At 54.4% G+C, this 16,082-nt stretch overlaps 1 protein-coding gene across 1 annotated transcript in view; it reads right to left on the bottom strand.

Annotated features, from left to right (window-relative positions):
- Positions 1-16,082, bottom strand: part of GLP1R (glucagon like peptide 1 receptor) — a 33,130-nt gene that overhangs the window by 557 nt on the left and 16,491 nt on the right. Inside the window, exons 4-12 of the mRNA XM_081827549.1 lie at positions 15,362-15,480; positions 14,882-14,988; positions 11,252-11,405; positions 10,567-10,726; positions 6,100-6,160; positions 5,569-5,638; positions 5,358-5,446; positions 4,891-5,029; positions 3,984-4,025 (exon numbers count right to left, since the gene is read on the bottom strand). Coding sequence (XP_081683675.1) covers positions 3,984-4,025; positions 4,891-5,029; positions 5,358-5,446; positions 5,569-5,638; positions 6,100-6,160; positions 10,567-10,726; positions 11,252-11,405; positions 14,882-14,988; positions 15,362-15,480 — 941 coding nt within the window. The remainder of the gene's footprint in view (positions 1-3,983; positions 4,026-4,890; positions 5,030-5,357; positions 5,447-5,568; positions 5,639-6,099; positions 6,161-10,566; positions 10,727-11,251; positions 11,406-14,881; positions 14,989-15,361; positions 15,481-16,082) is intronic.

The raw sequence follows: 16,082 nt of genomic DNA, 5'->3' as shown, positions 1-16,082 counted from the left end.
AAGGCCCCTCCGCAATCCATCACGCTATTATTTAACGGAAGAGAATGAGAGCGAGAGCAATGCGGGAGACAGGAACCAGGACGGAGGAGACGAGGAGGAGGGAGAGCCTAACTTGGAGCAGCGTGGAGCCAAGGTGGCCCGAGCCTGCCTGCCAGGACAGCCCTAGTCTCCCGGGCAGCAGCACTGGGGGCACCCAGGCGTGGGTGCGTGAGGGACACCGAGCAGACCGGCCCATGGCCGCCGACAGGGGGGCACCGGGACACCAGAGGCTGACGGGGGCCTCTGCTTGTACAGCAGCATGGAGACCAATCTCATCTCACAGCCCTTAACTGCGGAGGCTGGGGAGAAAGATGGTAAACTGAGGCCCATCTGTGGGAAGCCACCTCAGGGACTGAGGTGGTTTCCTGGACACCAGCAGGAAGAGGGACGGGACCGGGACTTCTCAGAGCGCTGACACATGCGGCCCTTTCGGCCTCCATCACCCTCAGCACTTTTCCTGAACCTCTGCGATGGTCCCCGTCAAGACAACTGTCCTGAAAAGCCACCATTTATTGGGCACTTGCTACATGCCCAGCACTTCCCACAGATTATTTTAGTTAACTTTCTCAGCAACCCTGTGAAGTAGCTCCTGTTGTTCTTGCCCACTGCGAGGTGGAGAAACTGAGGTGCAGAGTATTTCCGTATTTCCCTCCATCTCAGCCGGGATCCAAACCTAGATCGGGGCTGACCTCAAAGCTGGTCTCCTAAGCCCTGGCCTCCTGGCTCCCAGGACTCTTTAGGTCATGCTGGTTCAGGCTCCTCTCCTCCCCACTCAGCCCGGTGAGGGCCGGGACCACCTCGTCCTCATCTGGGATCCCTGGACCTAGCACAGTGTCCCGCAGAGAGCAGGCCCTCCACATGTGCTTTGTAAATGGGCTGAGGGAAGGAGTGAGTGACAAAACGAGCATCTGACACGGGGCTCTTTCTGCTACTGAGTTATTACAGTGAAACAGCGGGGATGACACCATGGTCCCAGACACCTGTCCCAGCACTTAGGGCGGTGCGCTTCCTCACACACTAGGTTTACCTGACTCCCTGCCTCTGAGGGCCTGTCTGGCCAGGCCCCTGGCTCTGGGATTTGTGAGGAATGGGTGATTCACTCACTTCTGTTTACACTCGGGGGGAGAAGCAAAGTGACAGCCCCAGGTCGCACGACTGGGTAGCGGCAGATCTGGGACCGGCACTCAGGCTCCTGGGTCAGAGCCATGGTGAGAGGATGCGAGCCACAGCAGAACCACCCCCAGGCCTCCCCTCCCCTAGGCCCGCTCTCCGGGCAGCTGAGGCAGGACCCATGTCCAGGCCATCTTTTCTCTTCGGGTCACAAGTACCTGGCATTGCCATGGCAACCTTGGGTCTGGAGAACAGCTTTTGCGGACAGGGATCTCAGCCCAAGAGCCACATGTGTTTCTGTGGCCCAGTGAAGGTGACACGTCTGTCCTGGTGCCTGGAGGAGCCAGGCCCTGAGGTGTCTCTGGGGAACTGGGCGGTACACTGGCCTCCTGGCCCCCACAGCATGAGCCTGGGAGAGCCCAAGGGGAGAGGCCAGCTGGGGATCTGGTGACTCAGGGGTCATTAGTTGCCCAGGGGCATGTGTGCCCACCCCTCCCTCCCGACAAAGCTGGGCTAGCCTTGGGGGGTGGGTGAAGTGGGGAGGTGATGGGTGACGGGCTTTGAGGAAGACAGTTGGAAGGAGACTCAGCCAGGGTCCGGGAGACTCTCCACAGAAGTGGTGGGGAAGCCTCGCACGCATGTGTGTTGGGGGCAACATATGCTGCGGGTGTGGTTTTGGGGAAGAGGAGGGAGAAGAAGTGGGAAACGGGAACCGCGAGGGACCAAGAAGGTGAGAAGGGGCAGAAGTGCACAGAGGGGAGCCTCACTCTCTCCAGCCCACACAGGGACACCTACCACCCTGCCCCTGTCCCTGGGAAATAAAGCAGCAGAGCTTAGGGCCAGGTAGCACCTCACCGCTCCAGCTGAGAACCATTCCTGAGGGGAATGCCCCCCCTGCAGAGCTCGTTTCTCAACATTTTCTTCAGGTTTTTAGGAAGTTCTTTGTGAAGGCTCGGATGTGGGGAAGAAGTAGGCTGGCACATCGTGCTGCCTCCCGTGGATCAAGGGCCTGTAGGACAAGGCCCCGTGAGTGTGCTCTACACCTGCCTCCTCTCTTTCCCCGGCCCACCCCACACGGAGCCTGGTTGGCCCTCTGAGACCGGCCCATAGGAAGGGCCAGAACGCATCTATGAGCCACTCACTGCCTCCCTTTCCCAGCCCCTGCAGCCCTGAGCCATCACAGGAGACCCCTCCCCGTCCACCAGCTTCACCACCTTCTAGCTGCTGAACTGGGGCTATTCATTTCATTTCGCCAAGGCTTAATTTTCTCACCTGTAGAATGATGACAATACCTGCTACATAGATTGCATTTAATAAAACATGTGAGCCCCTTATACATAGTAAACACTCAGGAAGTGTTTCCCGCCCTTTTAGAGCTCCATGTGCTCTGAGCATCATTAACTCCACTTTGCAGAAGAGGAAATAGGTATGAGACTGTGGGCATGTGACTTGCCCAAAGCCACACAGCTCATTAAGCTATGGGGCCTGGATGGGAGCAGAGGCCTGACGCCAAAGCCCACGTCCCACATCTTTCCCACGGCATCCCATTGCTCTTTGAGCCATGTCATGGCTCCCTGAAATACCAAGGTCCCCACCCACTGCCACCCCCACGTCCCCCACGCCCAGAGCACAAGTAAAACTAGTGTATGAATGCAGACTCTTGAGATCTCTGAACTCTGGGATACCAGACTCGTGACAGAAGCCACACCAAGAGCACCAACCCTTCGGGGAGCTATGTCCACGGGTCATCTGAGCCCCAGCCTCACGGATATAAACTCTCACCTGGGCCTGAATAGAGTTCAGAGAGTCTTCAGTTTGCCCCGCAGACTCTGGAATGGGAGATTTCCCATCCTCTCTTCCCTGCCGGGGTTAACCCTCTTGTGGCTACTTCCCCAGATGACCCCGGCGCCTCATCTAGTACTATTATCTGTTTCCCCTCTGGAAGGAGGGGGCAGTGGCGCTGTGGTATTTGTGGCATCCAGTTTGACGGAGTGGGGCTGCTCCTGATCTGCAACAGATCAAGCTGGGTACCCGGGCGGAAGGGGCTTTCCCCAGGCACCATAGGCCCAGGTATCCCCTCCTGCTGGGGGCTGACGGTCTCAGGGAAGGGAGGGCTGTGGTCCAGGAGGGTCTGCAGGAGAGGGTGTGGGGGTCAGCAACAGCCCCCTTCTTCCACCCCAGCGAGCAGAAAGCCCCCGGAGGAACACACCCTTTGCCCCGGTGCGCGGGGCTCTCCCCTGCACACAGAGAGTGGGTACTTTCCTCTCTCTGTTAGAATGCATTCCAGTCCCAGCTCTGCCACTTCCAGGCCGAACCTGGGGCAAGCTTCCTATTCTCTCTGATCTCCAGTGATCTCATGTGTGAAAAATGGGAATAATAAAACCATAATTTTAGCAGGGATTTTTTTTTTTTTTTTTTTGTGGGAGAGGGAGGAAGCAGTGACAAATAAGATAGTAATTATTAAAGCCCCAGTACGTGACTTGGGTACGTCTGCTGCTGAATCACCTTTTAACCACCACCTGTTTACTCGGTACTCCCTTCACACAAGGCTGGGTCTTCCCCAAGTTCACATCCATTAGGGTATGCCTGTGTGTGTGTGTGTGTGTGTGTGTGAGAGAGAGAGAGAGAGAGAAAGAGAGAGAGCCATGAAAGAGAGAGAGCCATGCACAGAATACAACTCATGGACAAGATGTCTCCTCAGCTTTAGTGGCTAGTGGGATGGGTATGGGGTTTCAGCTGAAAAGATGGATGGGAGTCCCCATTGACAACTCTAGAACAGCCCATAAGCATAGTAGCAGCCCATAAGTGTCCCCCCTATCCCCCTTAGGCCTTACCTCATTGTTGACAAAGCAGTACAAGATGGCGACCATCAGCCCCTGGAAACAAGAGTCATGTCAGCAGGGAGGAAGCGGGAGGGAGGTGCCCTGCAGGGAGACCCTGAACTCCTTGGGACTCCAGCCCCAACATCCACCTCCTCAGACTGGGCAGCCCAGGTAGGCCCAGACCCGGAGTGGTGGGTTCCTTCTCCTTTCCTTTCTGGAGAAAGAAGAAGACCCCTTGCTTAGATACTGAAGAAGCTCTTTTACCGCCCTCTCCTTGAGGAGGTCTGACCCTAGAAAGTCCTCTGATCATGGGCCATCTTCCCCATCATGGCTCCGTCTGCTCACTCAGCATACTCAGTGCTCCAGAACTGTGATCTATGTGTGTATGTGTGCGCACATATGTGAAGTGCACGTGCATGGGCCTATGTGCGTGTGGCCCTCCCACAGGCCTCCTGAGGGGCTGGGACCAGGCTCTCATACATCTACACCCTCGGCATCATCTAATACTAGTGGAGAGGATGAATTCTTGGCTTTGGAAACCATGTGACCCGGCACATCTTGTTTTCACATCTCTGAGCTTCAGTTTCTTCCTCTGTAAAATCGGGTGATCCCGCACAGCTCCTGGGATGCTGTGAGGATAAATGCACAATGTGTGCAAAGCCCCTGGCGGGGTGTCTGCCACCGAGCAGCAGCCCAGTAGATGGCTGCTGTGAAGCCAGGCTACCTCTGGGAAGGCTTCCTGTCCCACGCGGGGGGTGCTGGACGCTGATTCTAGCCCTAGCTGTGCTCCAGCCATGGAACCCTGGGCACAGCCCTCTTTCTCCCCAGGCCCCAGGGTGCCCATCTGCATGGTACAGGCTGGTCTCTGCCCCACTCCCACTCTGCGACTTGGCAAGAGGACCCCCGACCATGAGGTCACCTGGAAGGAGGTGAAGGAGAGCTCTGTGAACAGCTTGATTAAGCGCAGCGTCCCCCGGGCGTGTTCATCCATCACAAAGGCAAAGACAACCTCGTGGGTCCCCAGCAGGGGGATGAGCGTCAGTGTGGACTTGGCAAGCCTGAGGGTGAGGTGAAGACATTGTTCTGGATCTCTCCCAATGGACTCTTTCCCCTTTCTGTGCCCCAACCCCACATCTAGGGGTGACAGACACTCTCCCACCCCAAATACGCTGGGCTGGGCTGCCTGGCAAGGGGGAAGTAGAGGTCAAGACCCCCAGAAGCCCAGGAGCTGCCCCAGGTCCAGGGCTAAGGACAAGGCTTGGGGTCCCAGGGTGGGCCAGGTGGGAGAAGAAGGTCATGCAGGGCTCCAAGCTCAGCACCCCAGGATCTCTCTCTTCCGGAAGCAAGGGCTGAGGGTGTTCAACAGAGCCAGCTCAGGCACATCACCTGCACTTGATGTCCATCTTGCACATGAGATTGGCTTTGAGTTTGGACACCACAATGCAGATGACCCGGATAAAGATGAGGAAGTTCACCTGCGGGGCAGAGGGGAGAGGGTGGCTAGAGGCCCTCTCGAAACACCCACAGTCTCCAGGCCTTCCCGCAGCAACTCTGGGTCCACCAGAACAGCCAGCCCTGCCCCCACACTATCACTCACCCCAATGGCAAAGAGAATGGGCAGCCGGATAATGAGCCAGTAATTCATGTTGGAGTTCCTGGTCCAGCAGCTGAAGAGGAAGGGAGACACACAAAGCCCCCAGCTCACGGTGCAGGCCCAGGGGCACACAAACATGGCCACCATGAGCTATCCAACAACCAGTCCCACAGACTCATGCAGAGTCCTTCAAGCCACACACACACACCCAGAGTCCTAAATACATGGTCACACAGAGAGATACACATGGCCCCTTCAGGAACCTACGAACAGTCATGTGTGTGCCTAGCATCACACACAAAATAGCAGAAACATTTCACGGTTATTACAGAAAAACCACTACAGACCCCATGGACCCAGCACTGTCATCACTCAGTCCTGGGGAGGAGTAGGGAAGGGGGACTAGAGAACTAAATTGGTAAATTAAGCTCCTGGTCCCTTGGTTTATCCTCCCAATGGGTAGTAGCGACGCACCCCAGGAGTCAAGGAATCCCATTAGGTCTGAGGATGGGGACCCAGGAGCAGGACACTCACCCCTCATCCTCATAGAGGTACTTGACAATGCCCCAGGGGATAACAAACAGCAGGGGAACACCTGAGAGGAGAGAGGGAAAGAGAGAGAGGGGCGAGGGCTGGCAGGCCCGAGCCTGCACCAGGCACACCCAGGGGCCTCTCCTTCCCCAGGCCCCTCCCCTTGCCTTGGCCACAAACCACTTCCTGGCACATGGGGAGCTAGGCTGCTCTGGGAGCGGGAGAGCGAGGCAGCACCAACACCCTCCCCCCGCCCCGCTCCCAGACTCTTCCTCCGAGAGAGGATCCTACCACGTTCCGGCTGTATCTGTCCCCCCCAGTCCCCCCCTCCCAGGCACACTGTCGGAGCTCACCCCCGAGTCCTGGCTGAGGCATGAGGATGAGGACACCCAGGTAACAGAGGGACCAGGCCATGGAGTGGGGAGAGCATGCTGGATGAAGTGGGGACAGGCCAACCCTCTGCTGCCCTTCTTCCCCTGCCACGGCCCACATGCCCATCTCAATCAATTCCTTCAGGCACCAGAAGCCCCTCCAGCCACCTGTGCCCAACCTGCACACACTGAAGGTGGCTGGGCAGAAGCCTGGAGGGGAGGTAGGGGCCCTGACTTTGATGCCAACAGCCCAGCTAACTGCACAGTGGCCCACGGTCACAACAGCTCCAACGTTAACACTCAACACTCGGCTGAGACTCAACAGGTGTGGCGGGCGGCCTCTAGGAAGGCCCCCAGCGGCCCCCACCTCCCGGCTTTCACACTGTGCTGTAGCCAATGCTGTGTCAGGATCGGTCTGCGTCCTGACAACGTACACAGAAGTGACGGTATGTCACTTCTGAGATTAGGTTATCAAAGACTGTCTTAAAAGGCTATACAAGGCTTGCCTTGGGCTCTCTCTCTCAACCTGATCGCTTGCTCTGGGGGACACCATTTGCCAGGTCATGAGGGCACTCAGACAGCCCGTGGAGGCCCCTGTGGTGAGGAAGGGAGGCCTCCAGCCAACAGGCAGCAAGACCCGCGCTTCCTAACAGCCTTGCGAGTGAGTTTGCGAGGGATTCTCCAACCCCAGGGAAGACTTGTGTTGACAACAACCCGGGGCGAAGGCTTGACTGCATCCCTGTTAGAGACTTTGAGCCAGAGGCATGCAGCTCAACTGAACCCAGATTCGCACCCACAGAAACTATGATAAGAATGGCTGCTTTCAGCAGCTAAGTTGTGGGGTCTTCTGTTCCGCAGCAGTAGAGAACTCATTCTACTGGTTTCCAGCTCCTTCAGGGGAGAGCCTCATTCATCTTCAGAGTTTCGGTGCTTGGCTCGCCCTGAGGGCTCAATACGTTTGCCGACTTCAAATGGACTGCCCATCCTCACGACAGATGGAGATGAACCAGGAGCTCAGGAGGGCACAGGTAGGACTAGAAGGCAGGGCTGCCCTCCCGCGCCCATGCCAACCATCTTCAGTGGCTTTCTGCACCAACTCCCCACACCTGTCCCTCCGGGTGCCTCTCTCAGGGTGGGAGATAGGTAAGAGTGTGCGTATTAAGGTGTATGGACACAGATGTGAGTGTGCGGTGGGGGGGTCCGTGCATATGCATGTGTGGCTTTAGGGGGCCTCCCCCCAGAGCACGTTTCCAGGGTGAAGCCCACTTCATAGCCTTTCCTGTCACCATGCTCCGTGTCCTCAAGAGCAGCTCCTGAGTAGCTGGTATGCCTAGAACTACGGTGCAGACAGGGCACAGAGGAAGAAGAGCAGCTGACCAGCATTCTTCATCAGATGTCTTTCTCCTTGGCCACTTATTTTCACACAAGCCAGACCTCTGAGCATCCATGATGCTTTAGTAACAGGCCTTCATGAGACAGCACAAGGGACGGGTGGCTTCCAAAGTCCTCAGGACATAGCACAGAGCTTGCCACATAGAAGATACTCCGAGAGGATGGAAGGAAGGAATGAGTGGATCAATATATCAATGAGAGAAGGGAAACTCTCCAGGCAAGAACCTGCCAATTCCCTGAGCCATGCACACCCATGGAAACCTCCTTCTTGGGCATCCCCAGCCACCTGCTGTCCTTTCTCCCTGAGACTCCACTCCAGGACTGGGGAGCTCACTCATGTTATCAATAAGACCCTGCGAACTTCATTCATTCATCAGCCTCTCCTTAACAAAGCCCTTTTAAAAATGCAGGCACTAGGGCTCTGCCACATGCAAACGTGACATACTCCCTGCTGGCTGCTTAGAAAGTCAACAAGACAGGCTGGAGAAAAAAAAAAAAGCCCAAATTAAGTCACACAGAACTGGCCCTGAGAAGTAATGATTCCCTCGTCCATCACTTGCCCCCCTCCCCCCCGCCGGGCAGTCTCTTTGTGGTGGGTTATGGGGGCACCCTGCTGCTGGCAGATGGCTGTGGAAGCTGACATGTCTTTTGGGGACTCCCCAACTGTGTCAGAGTTTTAATTTTGATTCTTCTGCTCGCACGTGAAGCTAAAAGTTGTTTCCAAGCATCCCAGCATGGACTAGGTCTCCTGGCCCCACAGCTAAGCTCTTTGCGGATCTGGCTCTCTGTCCTCTGTCCTTGCCCCTCTGTCTCTCTCTGTATCTCCCCATCCCAATTCCTCAAGATAAGGGTGTTCTCAGGGGAAGGAAGGTCCCCCAGGTCCTACCCCTGTGCCCCCTCCGACCCTGAGCCCTGAGCCACGGCATGGGGTGGTGGGAAAGGATGAGCACGCTTCCCCCATTTCACATTCAGAAACCTCTCGGATGCTATGTGTCCCCACCAACCCTCCACCAACCACCCCCGCTTCTCTGCACACATCACACTGTCCCTCTGATCGTTCCTGCCCTCGGGTCGCCATGGAGACAGGCACTAACAGTGCTGATGCTGTTTCCCAGAATGGGCAGACACGGTCCCCCACCCTAAGGACAGGCTTCCCAGAGCTCCTCTCAAAGAGCTAACCCCACCCACCCTCAGTTAGCGGCAGGGCTCTCCAGCTTCCCCCTGCCTGGGTGACTGCCCTAGCCTGGGAGGGGAGGAAGGCAGAGCAGGGAGGGGTGGGGCCTGTGGGAGGAGGAGGGAAGGGTGGAAGCAGGGAGTGGGACACAGAGGCCAGGCCACCTGCCCACCTGCGCAGAGGCCTGAGCTTGCTCAGCTGGGCCTTCAGCGGACTACAGAGGCAGCACAGGACAGAGAACTTTCCATGAGGGGCAGCAGGGGCCCAGGGCCTGGGAGTCAGGAGGCCTGTTTCCAGTGCTTGCTCTGCCTATAAGGGCCTGCCCTCTCTGGGCCTTGGTGCCTTCAAGATAGTGATGCCCCCTTTAGAGGTCCCCTTCTACAGTGGGGCCGTAGAGAGCCAAGTGAACGAGGGATAGCAGCAGAAAGGAATGCAGGGGGAGAACAGGGGCAGGGAGGCTGAGAGGGCCAGACAACCTGTGCAGGCTTCCTGAGGAGGCGGGCTGGATGGAGGACAGCCTTGCAAAGGCTCAGGGGCAGGAACCAGTATGGGAGGGGGACGTCATGTGGCCTTGTCTGAGGCGGTAAGTACCCAGAGGTCGGGGCGGCCGTGGTCAGAGCCTGAGGCTGGCGAAGGAAGGAACGACAGTAGGGAATGAAGGAATGAATGGCAAGCCCAATGTGGAGGGCAGGGTCCTGTGGTGGGGACAGGGACATGGGCAGTTTAGGAAGGGCCAGAGGGCAGGGTTCTCTGGCTCTGTCCCAGGGGGGCTCCGGTGGGCCCCTCCAGAGTAAGCACTGTTGCATCTGTTTTCCCTGTCGTGGGGTGGGGGCTGGGGGACTGCCGGTGGTGGGGGTCTCAGCCCCTGTTCTCATCAGAATCCCACGTGGCGAGAGGCAGAAGCACAACCAGAAATGTTCCAGCAAAAAAAAAGACACAATGGATCTCCACAAACTTTTTTGGCTAGAACATTTCCAGCTGGGCTCCAGGCACATCCGTGGTCCACCCTCTCCTCAGCGGGCTTCTGGCTGACCAGTCCTGCCTGCCAGGCTCCTCTGAACCCTCCTCTTCATCATTGGGTGACAGAGCCACAGCCCCTCGGCGCTCACCTCCCGACCCCCCACCCTGAGGCCCAGGACTCTCCATTTCCCTCAGGGCCTAGGTGTCAAGGACTGGGTGCGGGGTTCCATCCCTAGAGGTCTCAGAAGTAGAGGTGTTTGAGGACAGTTCCATGGCCGCCAATGGTGCGTGTGGTGTATCTGGCCAGATAGGGTGGAGGCCTCTGCTTCCATTAAGTGGTTAGGGCTATGCAGGGAGGGGAGGGTAACCACAGCCCCCTGCAGAGAGTCCTGTGCCCAGGAGAGAGTTAGCCAGTGGGCCGGGCCCGTTGGCCCAGCAGCGTGTTCTGAGTCCCGAGCTGGCTTCCTGGGGGTAGCCTGAAGGCAGTAGTTCTGAGAGAGGTCAGGGTCTCCCACCTCCCATGCCACAGGTTGGGGCGGAGGGGCGCGTGAGCCGAATGGCAGTGGGCCTTACCCCAGCCTATGCTCAGATAGAGCCTGAAGATGCGCTGCTCGGAGAAGACAGAGAAGGCCAGCAGCGTGTACAGGTACACGCCCTCCACCAGGAGCCAGTAGTAATTGGCTGCCACGCAGTACTGCATGAGTAGGAACACCAGGCGGCAGCCCAGAGAATCCTGGGGGCAGAGGAAGGGTCCCCAGGGGACAACAGCTCTGCCCCCTGCCTCTCTTGACCCCCCTCCCCATCCTACCCCAGCTGCTACCCTACCACCTTGAATGAAGGAGGAGAGAGCTAACGCCTTCTTGCCAGGGCCAGTGCCAAGACCTTGGCCTGCTCTAGCTCACTGAATCACTATCGTGGGTGGGAGAAGCTAATATGATCCCCATTACAGGTGAGAAAACTGAGGCCCAGAGAACTTAAGTGACTTGCCCCAAACTCTACAGCTAGTAAGTAGCAGAGCTGGGAGTCAAGCCTGGCTCCGTTTCCAAAGTCCACTCCTTAGGGGCAGGGAGAGCATCCACCTCCTTAGTGTGGGGGCTCCCCAGGGTGGACTGCTTCTCCCATCGGACTGGGGGCTCCCTGAGGACCAGGCGGAGCAGCTCTTGCCTTTTCTTTGTGCTAGGCCTGGGTGGGTGGGGGGAGGCTGGCCTTCACTGACTATGCATCCCCCTCCAGGCCCCTTCCTGAACACGTCACACACCTGGTAGGAGAGGAGCCCGTCCCACTGGTGCTGCTGGGGGGCCGTGCTGTACATCCACTTGAGGACCGCGTCCCTGATGAAGACGGACAATGCTCGCAGGATGAAGGACGCAAACAGGTTCAGGTGGATGTAGTTCCGGGTACAGTACAGATGTCTGTGGGAGAAAGCAAGGCTCCTTCCTGGCAAGATGGCCAACGGGTCTGCTCCACAAGCCTCAGTTCTCAAGCTGATGGACCCCCTCAGGCATGTTTCTGCCTCTGGGACTGTGTCTTTTCTTCCTCTGAAAATGCCCTTCTTCCTCGCAACCCCCCAAATTCCCTGGGTCCAGTGTGTAAGTCCTTTCAGGTATGTGGTCACGGACACCATCCGTCCACACTATCCTTCCCTCTACGGCATCAGCTTTTCTGCAGAGTCATGTGTAAGCCAAGTGATTTATGGGTGAGGACCACTTTCCCCAGTGGAGACTTAGCTTTACTTCCTGAGGGAAGGACCTGCCTCTCACATGCCTTGAGGATGCCTTATGGAGGCAGATGAGCGCGAAGCACATGGGAGGAATTCAGAAAGTATTAGACACAATTTCAATGTCCTTTCAGGTAAAAATGCATAGCTAACTGCAAAGACAAGGGCATTTCCAATAAGGGCTATCTACCCACACCGGGAGCAAACATCATTCTTAACTGAGGAATTTTATAAGCATTGCCTTCAAAATCAGGAAAATAAGGATTGCCTAGCCTTACAAAGCTATTCATCTATTCAACATCGTAGTACAGATCCTGGCTGCTGGAAGAGTGCAAGGGAAAAAATGCATAAGAATTGGAAATAAAGGAACAAAATTGTCATTATTCGTAGAGGGGAGAGTATCTTCATAGAGAATCCAAGATAATCTACACACAAGTTATTAGAATTGATAGGAGAGTTCATCTAGCAAGGTTACTGATGTGCGCTTATATGCAGCAGCAATAAACAATTAAAAAGTAAATTCTAAAAATTCACTTATAATTTTTTAATAGGCTACATAGAAAAAAGTCTAACAGAAGATGGGCAAGATCTCTATGGAGAATATAATGAAACTTGCTTAAAATTGCTAGAGAAGACTTAAAATCCCACATTCATGGATAGAAAGACTCACTATTTTGAAAGTGGCAATTCTTGCCACCGTAATTGATAAATTCAATATAGCTATACTAAAAATTCCAACAGGGTTGATTTTTTGTTTTCCTGGAACTCTCAAAACATGTAAAGAACCAAGGGCTAAGAATACTCCAGACACTCCTAAAGAACCACAAATAAGGGCCTTTACTATAAGAGAACCGAGGTTTTCAATGAATTTACAGTAGTTAAGGCCCCATGGTATTGACAATCGGGCAGATAAATAGACCAACGGGCAAGAATACAGATGACAGGGCGCCTGGGTGGCTCAGTTGGTTAAGTGACTGCCTTCGGCTCAGGTCATGATCCTGGAGTCCCTGGATCCAGTCCCGCATCGGGCTCCCTGCTCGGCAGGGAGTCTGCTTCTCCCTCTGACCCTCCCCCCTCTCATGTGCTCTCTCTCATTCTCTCTCTCTCAAATAAATAAATAAAATCTTAAAAAAAAAAAAAAAAAAAAAGAATACAGATGACAGAAACCAACCCAGGCAAAGACAACTCTTGCTGCATGGCAGATTACGCACCCTAAACCCAAGGGGGAAAGGATGAGCTATCATAAATGGTACTGAAGCAATTAACTCGACGTATATATGGAAACAATAAAATTAAATCTCTTAATTTCACCATCGACAAAAATTAATTTCAGGTGGATTAAAGAACCAGAAGGAATGCGCAAAACTTATGACCCCAGCATAAATTAAGATTTCTTAAACAAGACCATAAAGGAATTTGGTCTTTGGGGAAAAAAAAAAATTGATAGTTCTTTTTAATCAATTGGCAAAATCAATCTTTATCAATTAATAACATTTATTGATAAATTTTATCAGTAAAAATGAATACACTGATATGTTTCCTTTCATTAAAATTAAGGACTTCCATGTATAAAAGGCACTATTAAGTGAGTGAAAAAATAAATCACAGATTAAGAGAGGATATACCCTGGATTAGGACCAAGAATATGTAATCAAAGGCCAAAATAATAAAGAAGAAGCCAAATAAGCCAATAAAAAAGTAAGCAAAGGATGGGAATAAGTGATTCACAAAATGAAACATACACAAATGCTTAATCTCTCTAGGAATCCGGGCTATGCAAATTAAAATCACGAGATACTTCACACACTTCAGATTAGCAACAATTAGGTAAAAATAGTAAATATTGGTGAGGATGTTAAGCAAAGGGAACTCTCCTCTATTACTGGTAAGAGGGCAAACTGGTATGACCACTTTGGAGAGCAACTCCACCTAATAAATTAACAATAGCACGTGGTGTTCAGAGCAGGCAATTCTACTCAGAGGTATGTGCCCCTGGAGAAATGCACAAGGGGTCATAAGTAAGAATGTTACTTGTAGTCAGGTTTGTAATTCAGAGAAGAAAAAAAAAGGGAAACCTCAAGTACCCATTGAAGTGACAACAAATAAATTGTAACATGTTATACGACAGAGTCTGGAGTGACAGTTAAAATAAGTGAAACAGAACTACCTGTATCAACATAAATGAATCTCACAAAAACATGCCACGCCAAAAATAACATTGTGAAAGGAGATGTATAACATGCCATTAAAAATATGCAAAACCCGCAGCTACATATTTTTATAGATACTACAAATGTGGCAGAAGTATAGAGATGCATGGGGATTATAAGTAGCCCCTTTGGGGGTTCCCTCTGGTTGGGGGGTGGCGGGCAGTGGCAGGGAGGGCCCCCCAGGACAGCGTGACTGTGCTGGGTATTGATGCATGAGTGCTGAGTATCAGCCACTGTATTTTCAGATCTCTGAAATACTTCATAATACAAGGGGGGAATATTCACTGAGTGAATGCATTTATTAAGCACTGACTGTGTGCCCAGCACTCACTGTGCCAGGTGCCATGGGGGCAGCAGGAGGAATGAAGCCTGTCCTGTTTCTGCTGGCTGGTAGCCTGAGGTCCCTGCACTCAGAATCCCTCCTGACCTTGAACCCAGCTGTCCCTCCCACACCCCCTCCCTACACCCACCCCCACCAAGTGCGGAGGGAGTGGCAAGAACATGGGCCTCTGGAAGGAATGTCTCGAGGTTAGATGTAGGAAGACCTTTCCCATGGGGCTGATAAGCTCCAAAGAGGGCAGAATCTTTAAATCCTTGAGATCTTATCTAAAATCATAAGGAATTCCTACTTAAGCTTCGCATGCTCGCTAGAGAGGACGTCCCCTAATCCTACACCCACTACTACGGTTTGGGGATGTGTGCCTTGGGTATTTCTTGTGTGGTGTTTGTCTTTCTTTTCCGCAGTATTCTAGGCATGCTTTTACAGAGTAGAGATTAGACCAAGTATACAGTGTCTTATCCTGTGTTTTCAGCCTTGTATGTGGGGAGGGAACAGGCTCTTCAGAGATCTCTTAAGAGAAGAACCTGTTGCACCGTCACTTTAGTTTGGTGCTCCCTCATCTACTGGGGACAGAGTGGGGAGCTGGGATGAAGCAGCCCCTCCAGGACCCCCACTTCTTACCTGAAGCTCAGGAGGATGGCCGAGGCGATGACCAGAGCGGAGAAGGACAGTGTGTAGCCCACCGTGTAGATGATGGAAAAGGACAGGAGCTGTTCCTCTGGGGAGCTCTGTGTGCACACGAGGGATACCGTGCACGTGAGGCAGCCCACGCCCTCCTCTCCCACATCCTTCCTTCCCCTTTCCCAGGGGACGGGGACAGGGACAGAGGCGGGGCCCCGAGTCAGGCTGCACCGGGGACCCCAGAACGAAGAAAGAAAATAACCTATGGCCATGGTTCTTGGATGTCTAGGGCCTTGTCCCGAGGCCAGTGGGGCGAACACACATCACCTCTACCCGGCAAGCATGGTGTGCAGAGCTCCCAGGGGCAGGGACGTAGACAAGATGGCCACAGACCAGCCCACCAGATGCCCAGGGTCCCTGTTCCACTGATGCTGGGACCCTGCTACCCCTCGCCGCCTCAGAGCCCCATCTTCAACTCACTCTCTCCCCTCGCTTGGACTCCTCGCACTCTGACAGATTCCTCCAGGGCGAGCTGGAGTTGTCCTGGCGCAGCCACAGGCCCTCGGCTGTGCAGAATCGATACACACGGCCCTGCAGCACTGGGCGGAGAGACGCGGGGGCTGCGCCTTGGCCCGACGCCACAGGCCCCTCATTCCTCCCCGTCCTGGGGGCCACTCCTGCTCCCCCAGGACTGACCTTCAGGAGTTAGCAACACTTCTTACACACACACACACACTCACACTCACACTCACACACTCAGGCCCTCCTCTCCTGCCATGTGCCCATGTGGTCCAGGACAGGACAGGCAGTCACTAAGGGCCCCCCAGCCCCACCTTCAGCCTTTCCTCTTGGCCACCCTGGGATGCAGTCTGATGAAGCCATGTTTTTGAGATGAGACAACTCTAGCCCATTTCCATGGCCTGCTTCTAGCCTCAAATCACACTGCTGGCAAGGTCTGGCGCTCACCAGCTGACAATTCCACAGACACCCACTGTGACTTCTGATTTTCAGGACTCAGGCCCTGCCTCCTTCCAACATGCTACAGACAGGACAGACCCTGGAACAGGTGGGTACAGAGCTCCTGAGAGGAAGGAAGAGACACAGCCCTATCCTCAGGGAGCCCCAGTCTAAGGGGAGACAGAGCCCTGCCCTCAGGGAGCCCCAGTCTGAGGGGAGACACGGCCCTGCCCTCAGGGAGCCC

The sequence above is a fragment of the Leptonychotes weddellii genome, chromosome 8 (genome assembly GCF_054177405.1).
Source record: "Leptonychotes weddellii isolate Sample4059 chromosome 8, ASM5417740v2, whole genome shotgun sequence".
In the NCBI taxonomy this organism is placed as follows: domain Eukaryota; kingdom Metazoa; phylum Chordata; class Mammalia; order Carnivora; family Phocidae; genus Leptonychotes; species Leptonychotes weddellii.
This window is presented reverse-complemented; position numbering and strand designations above follow the sequence as displayed.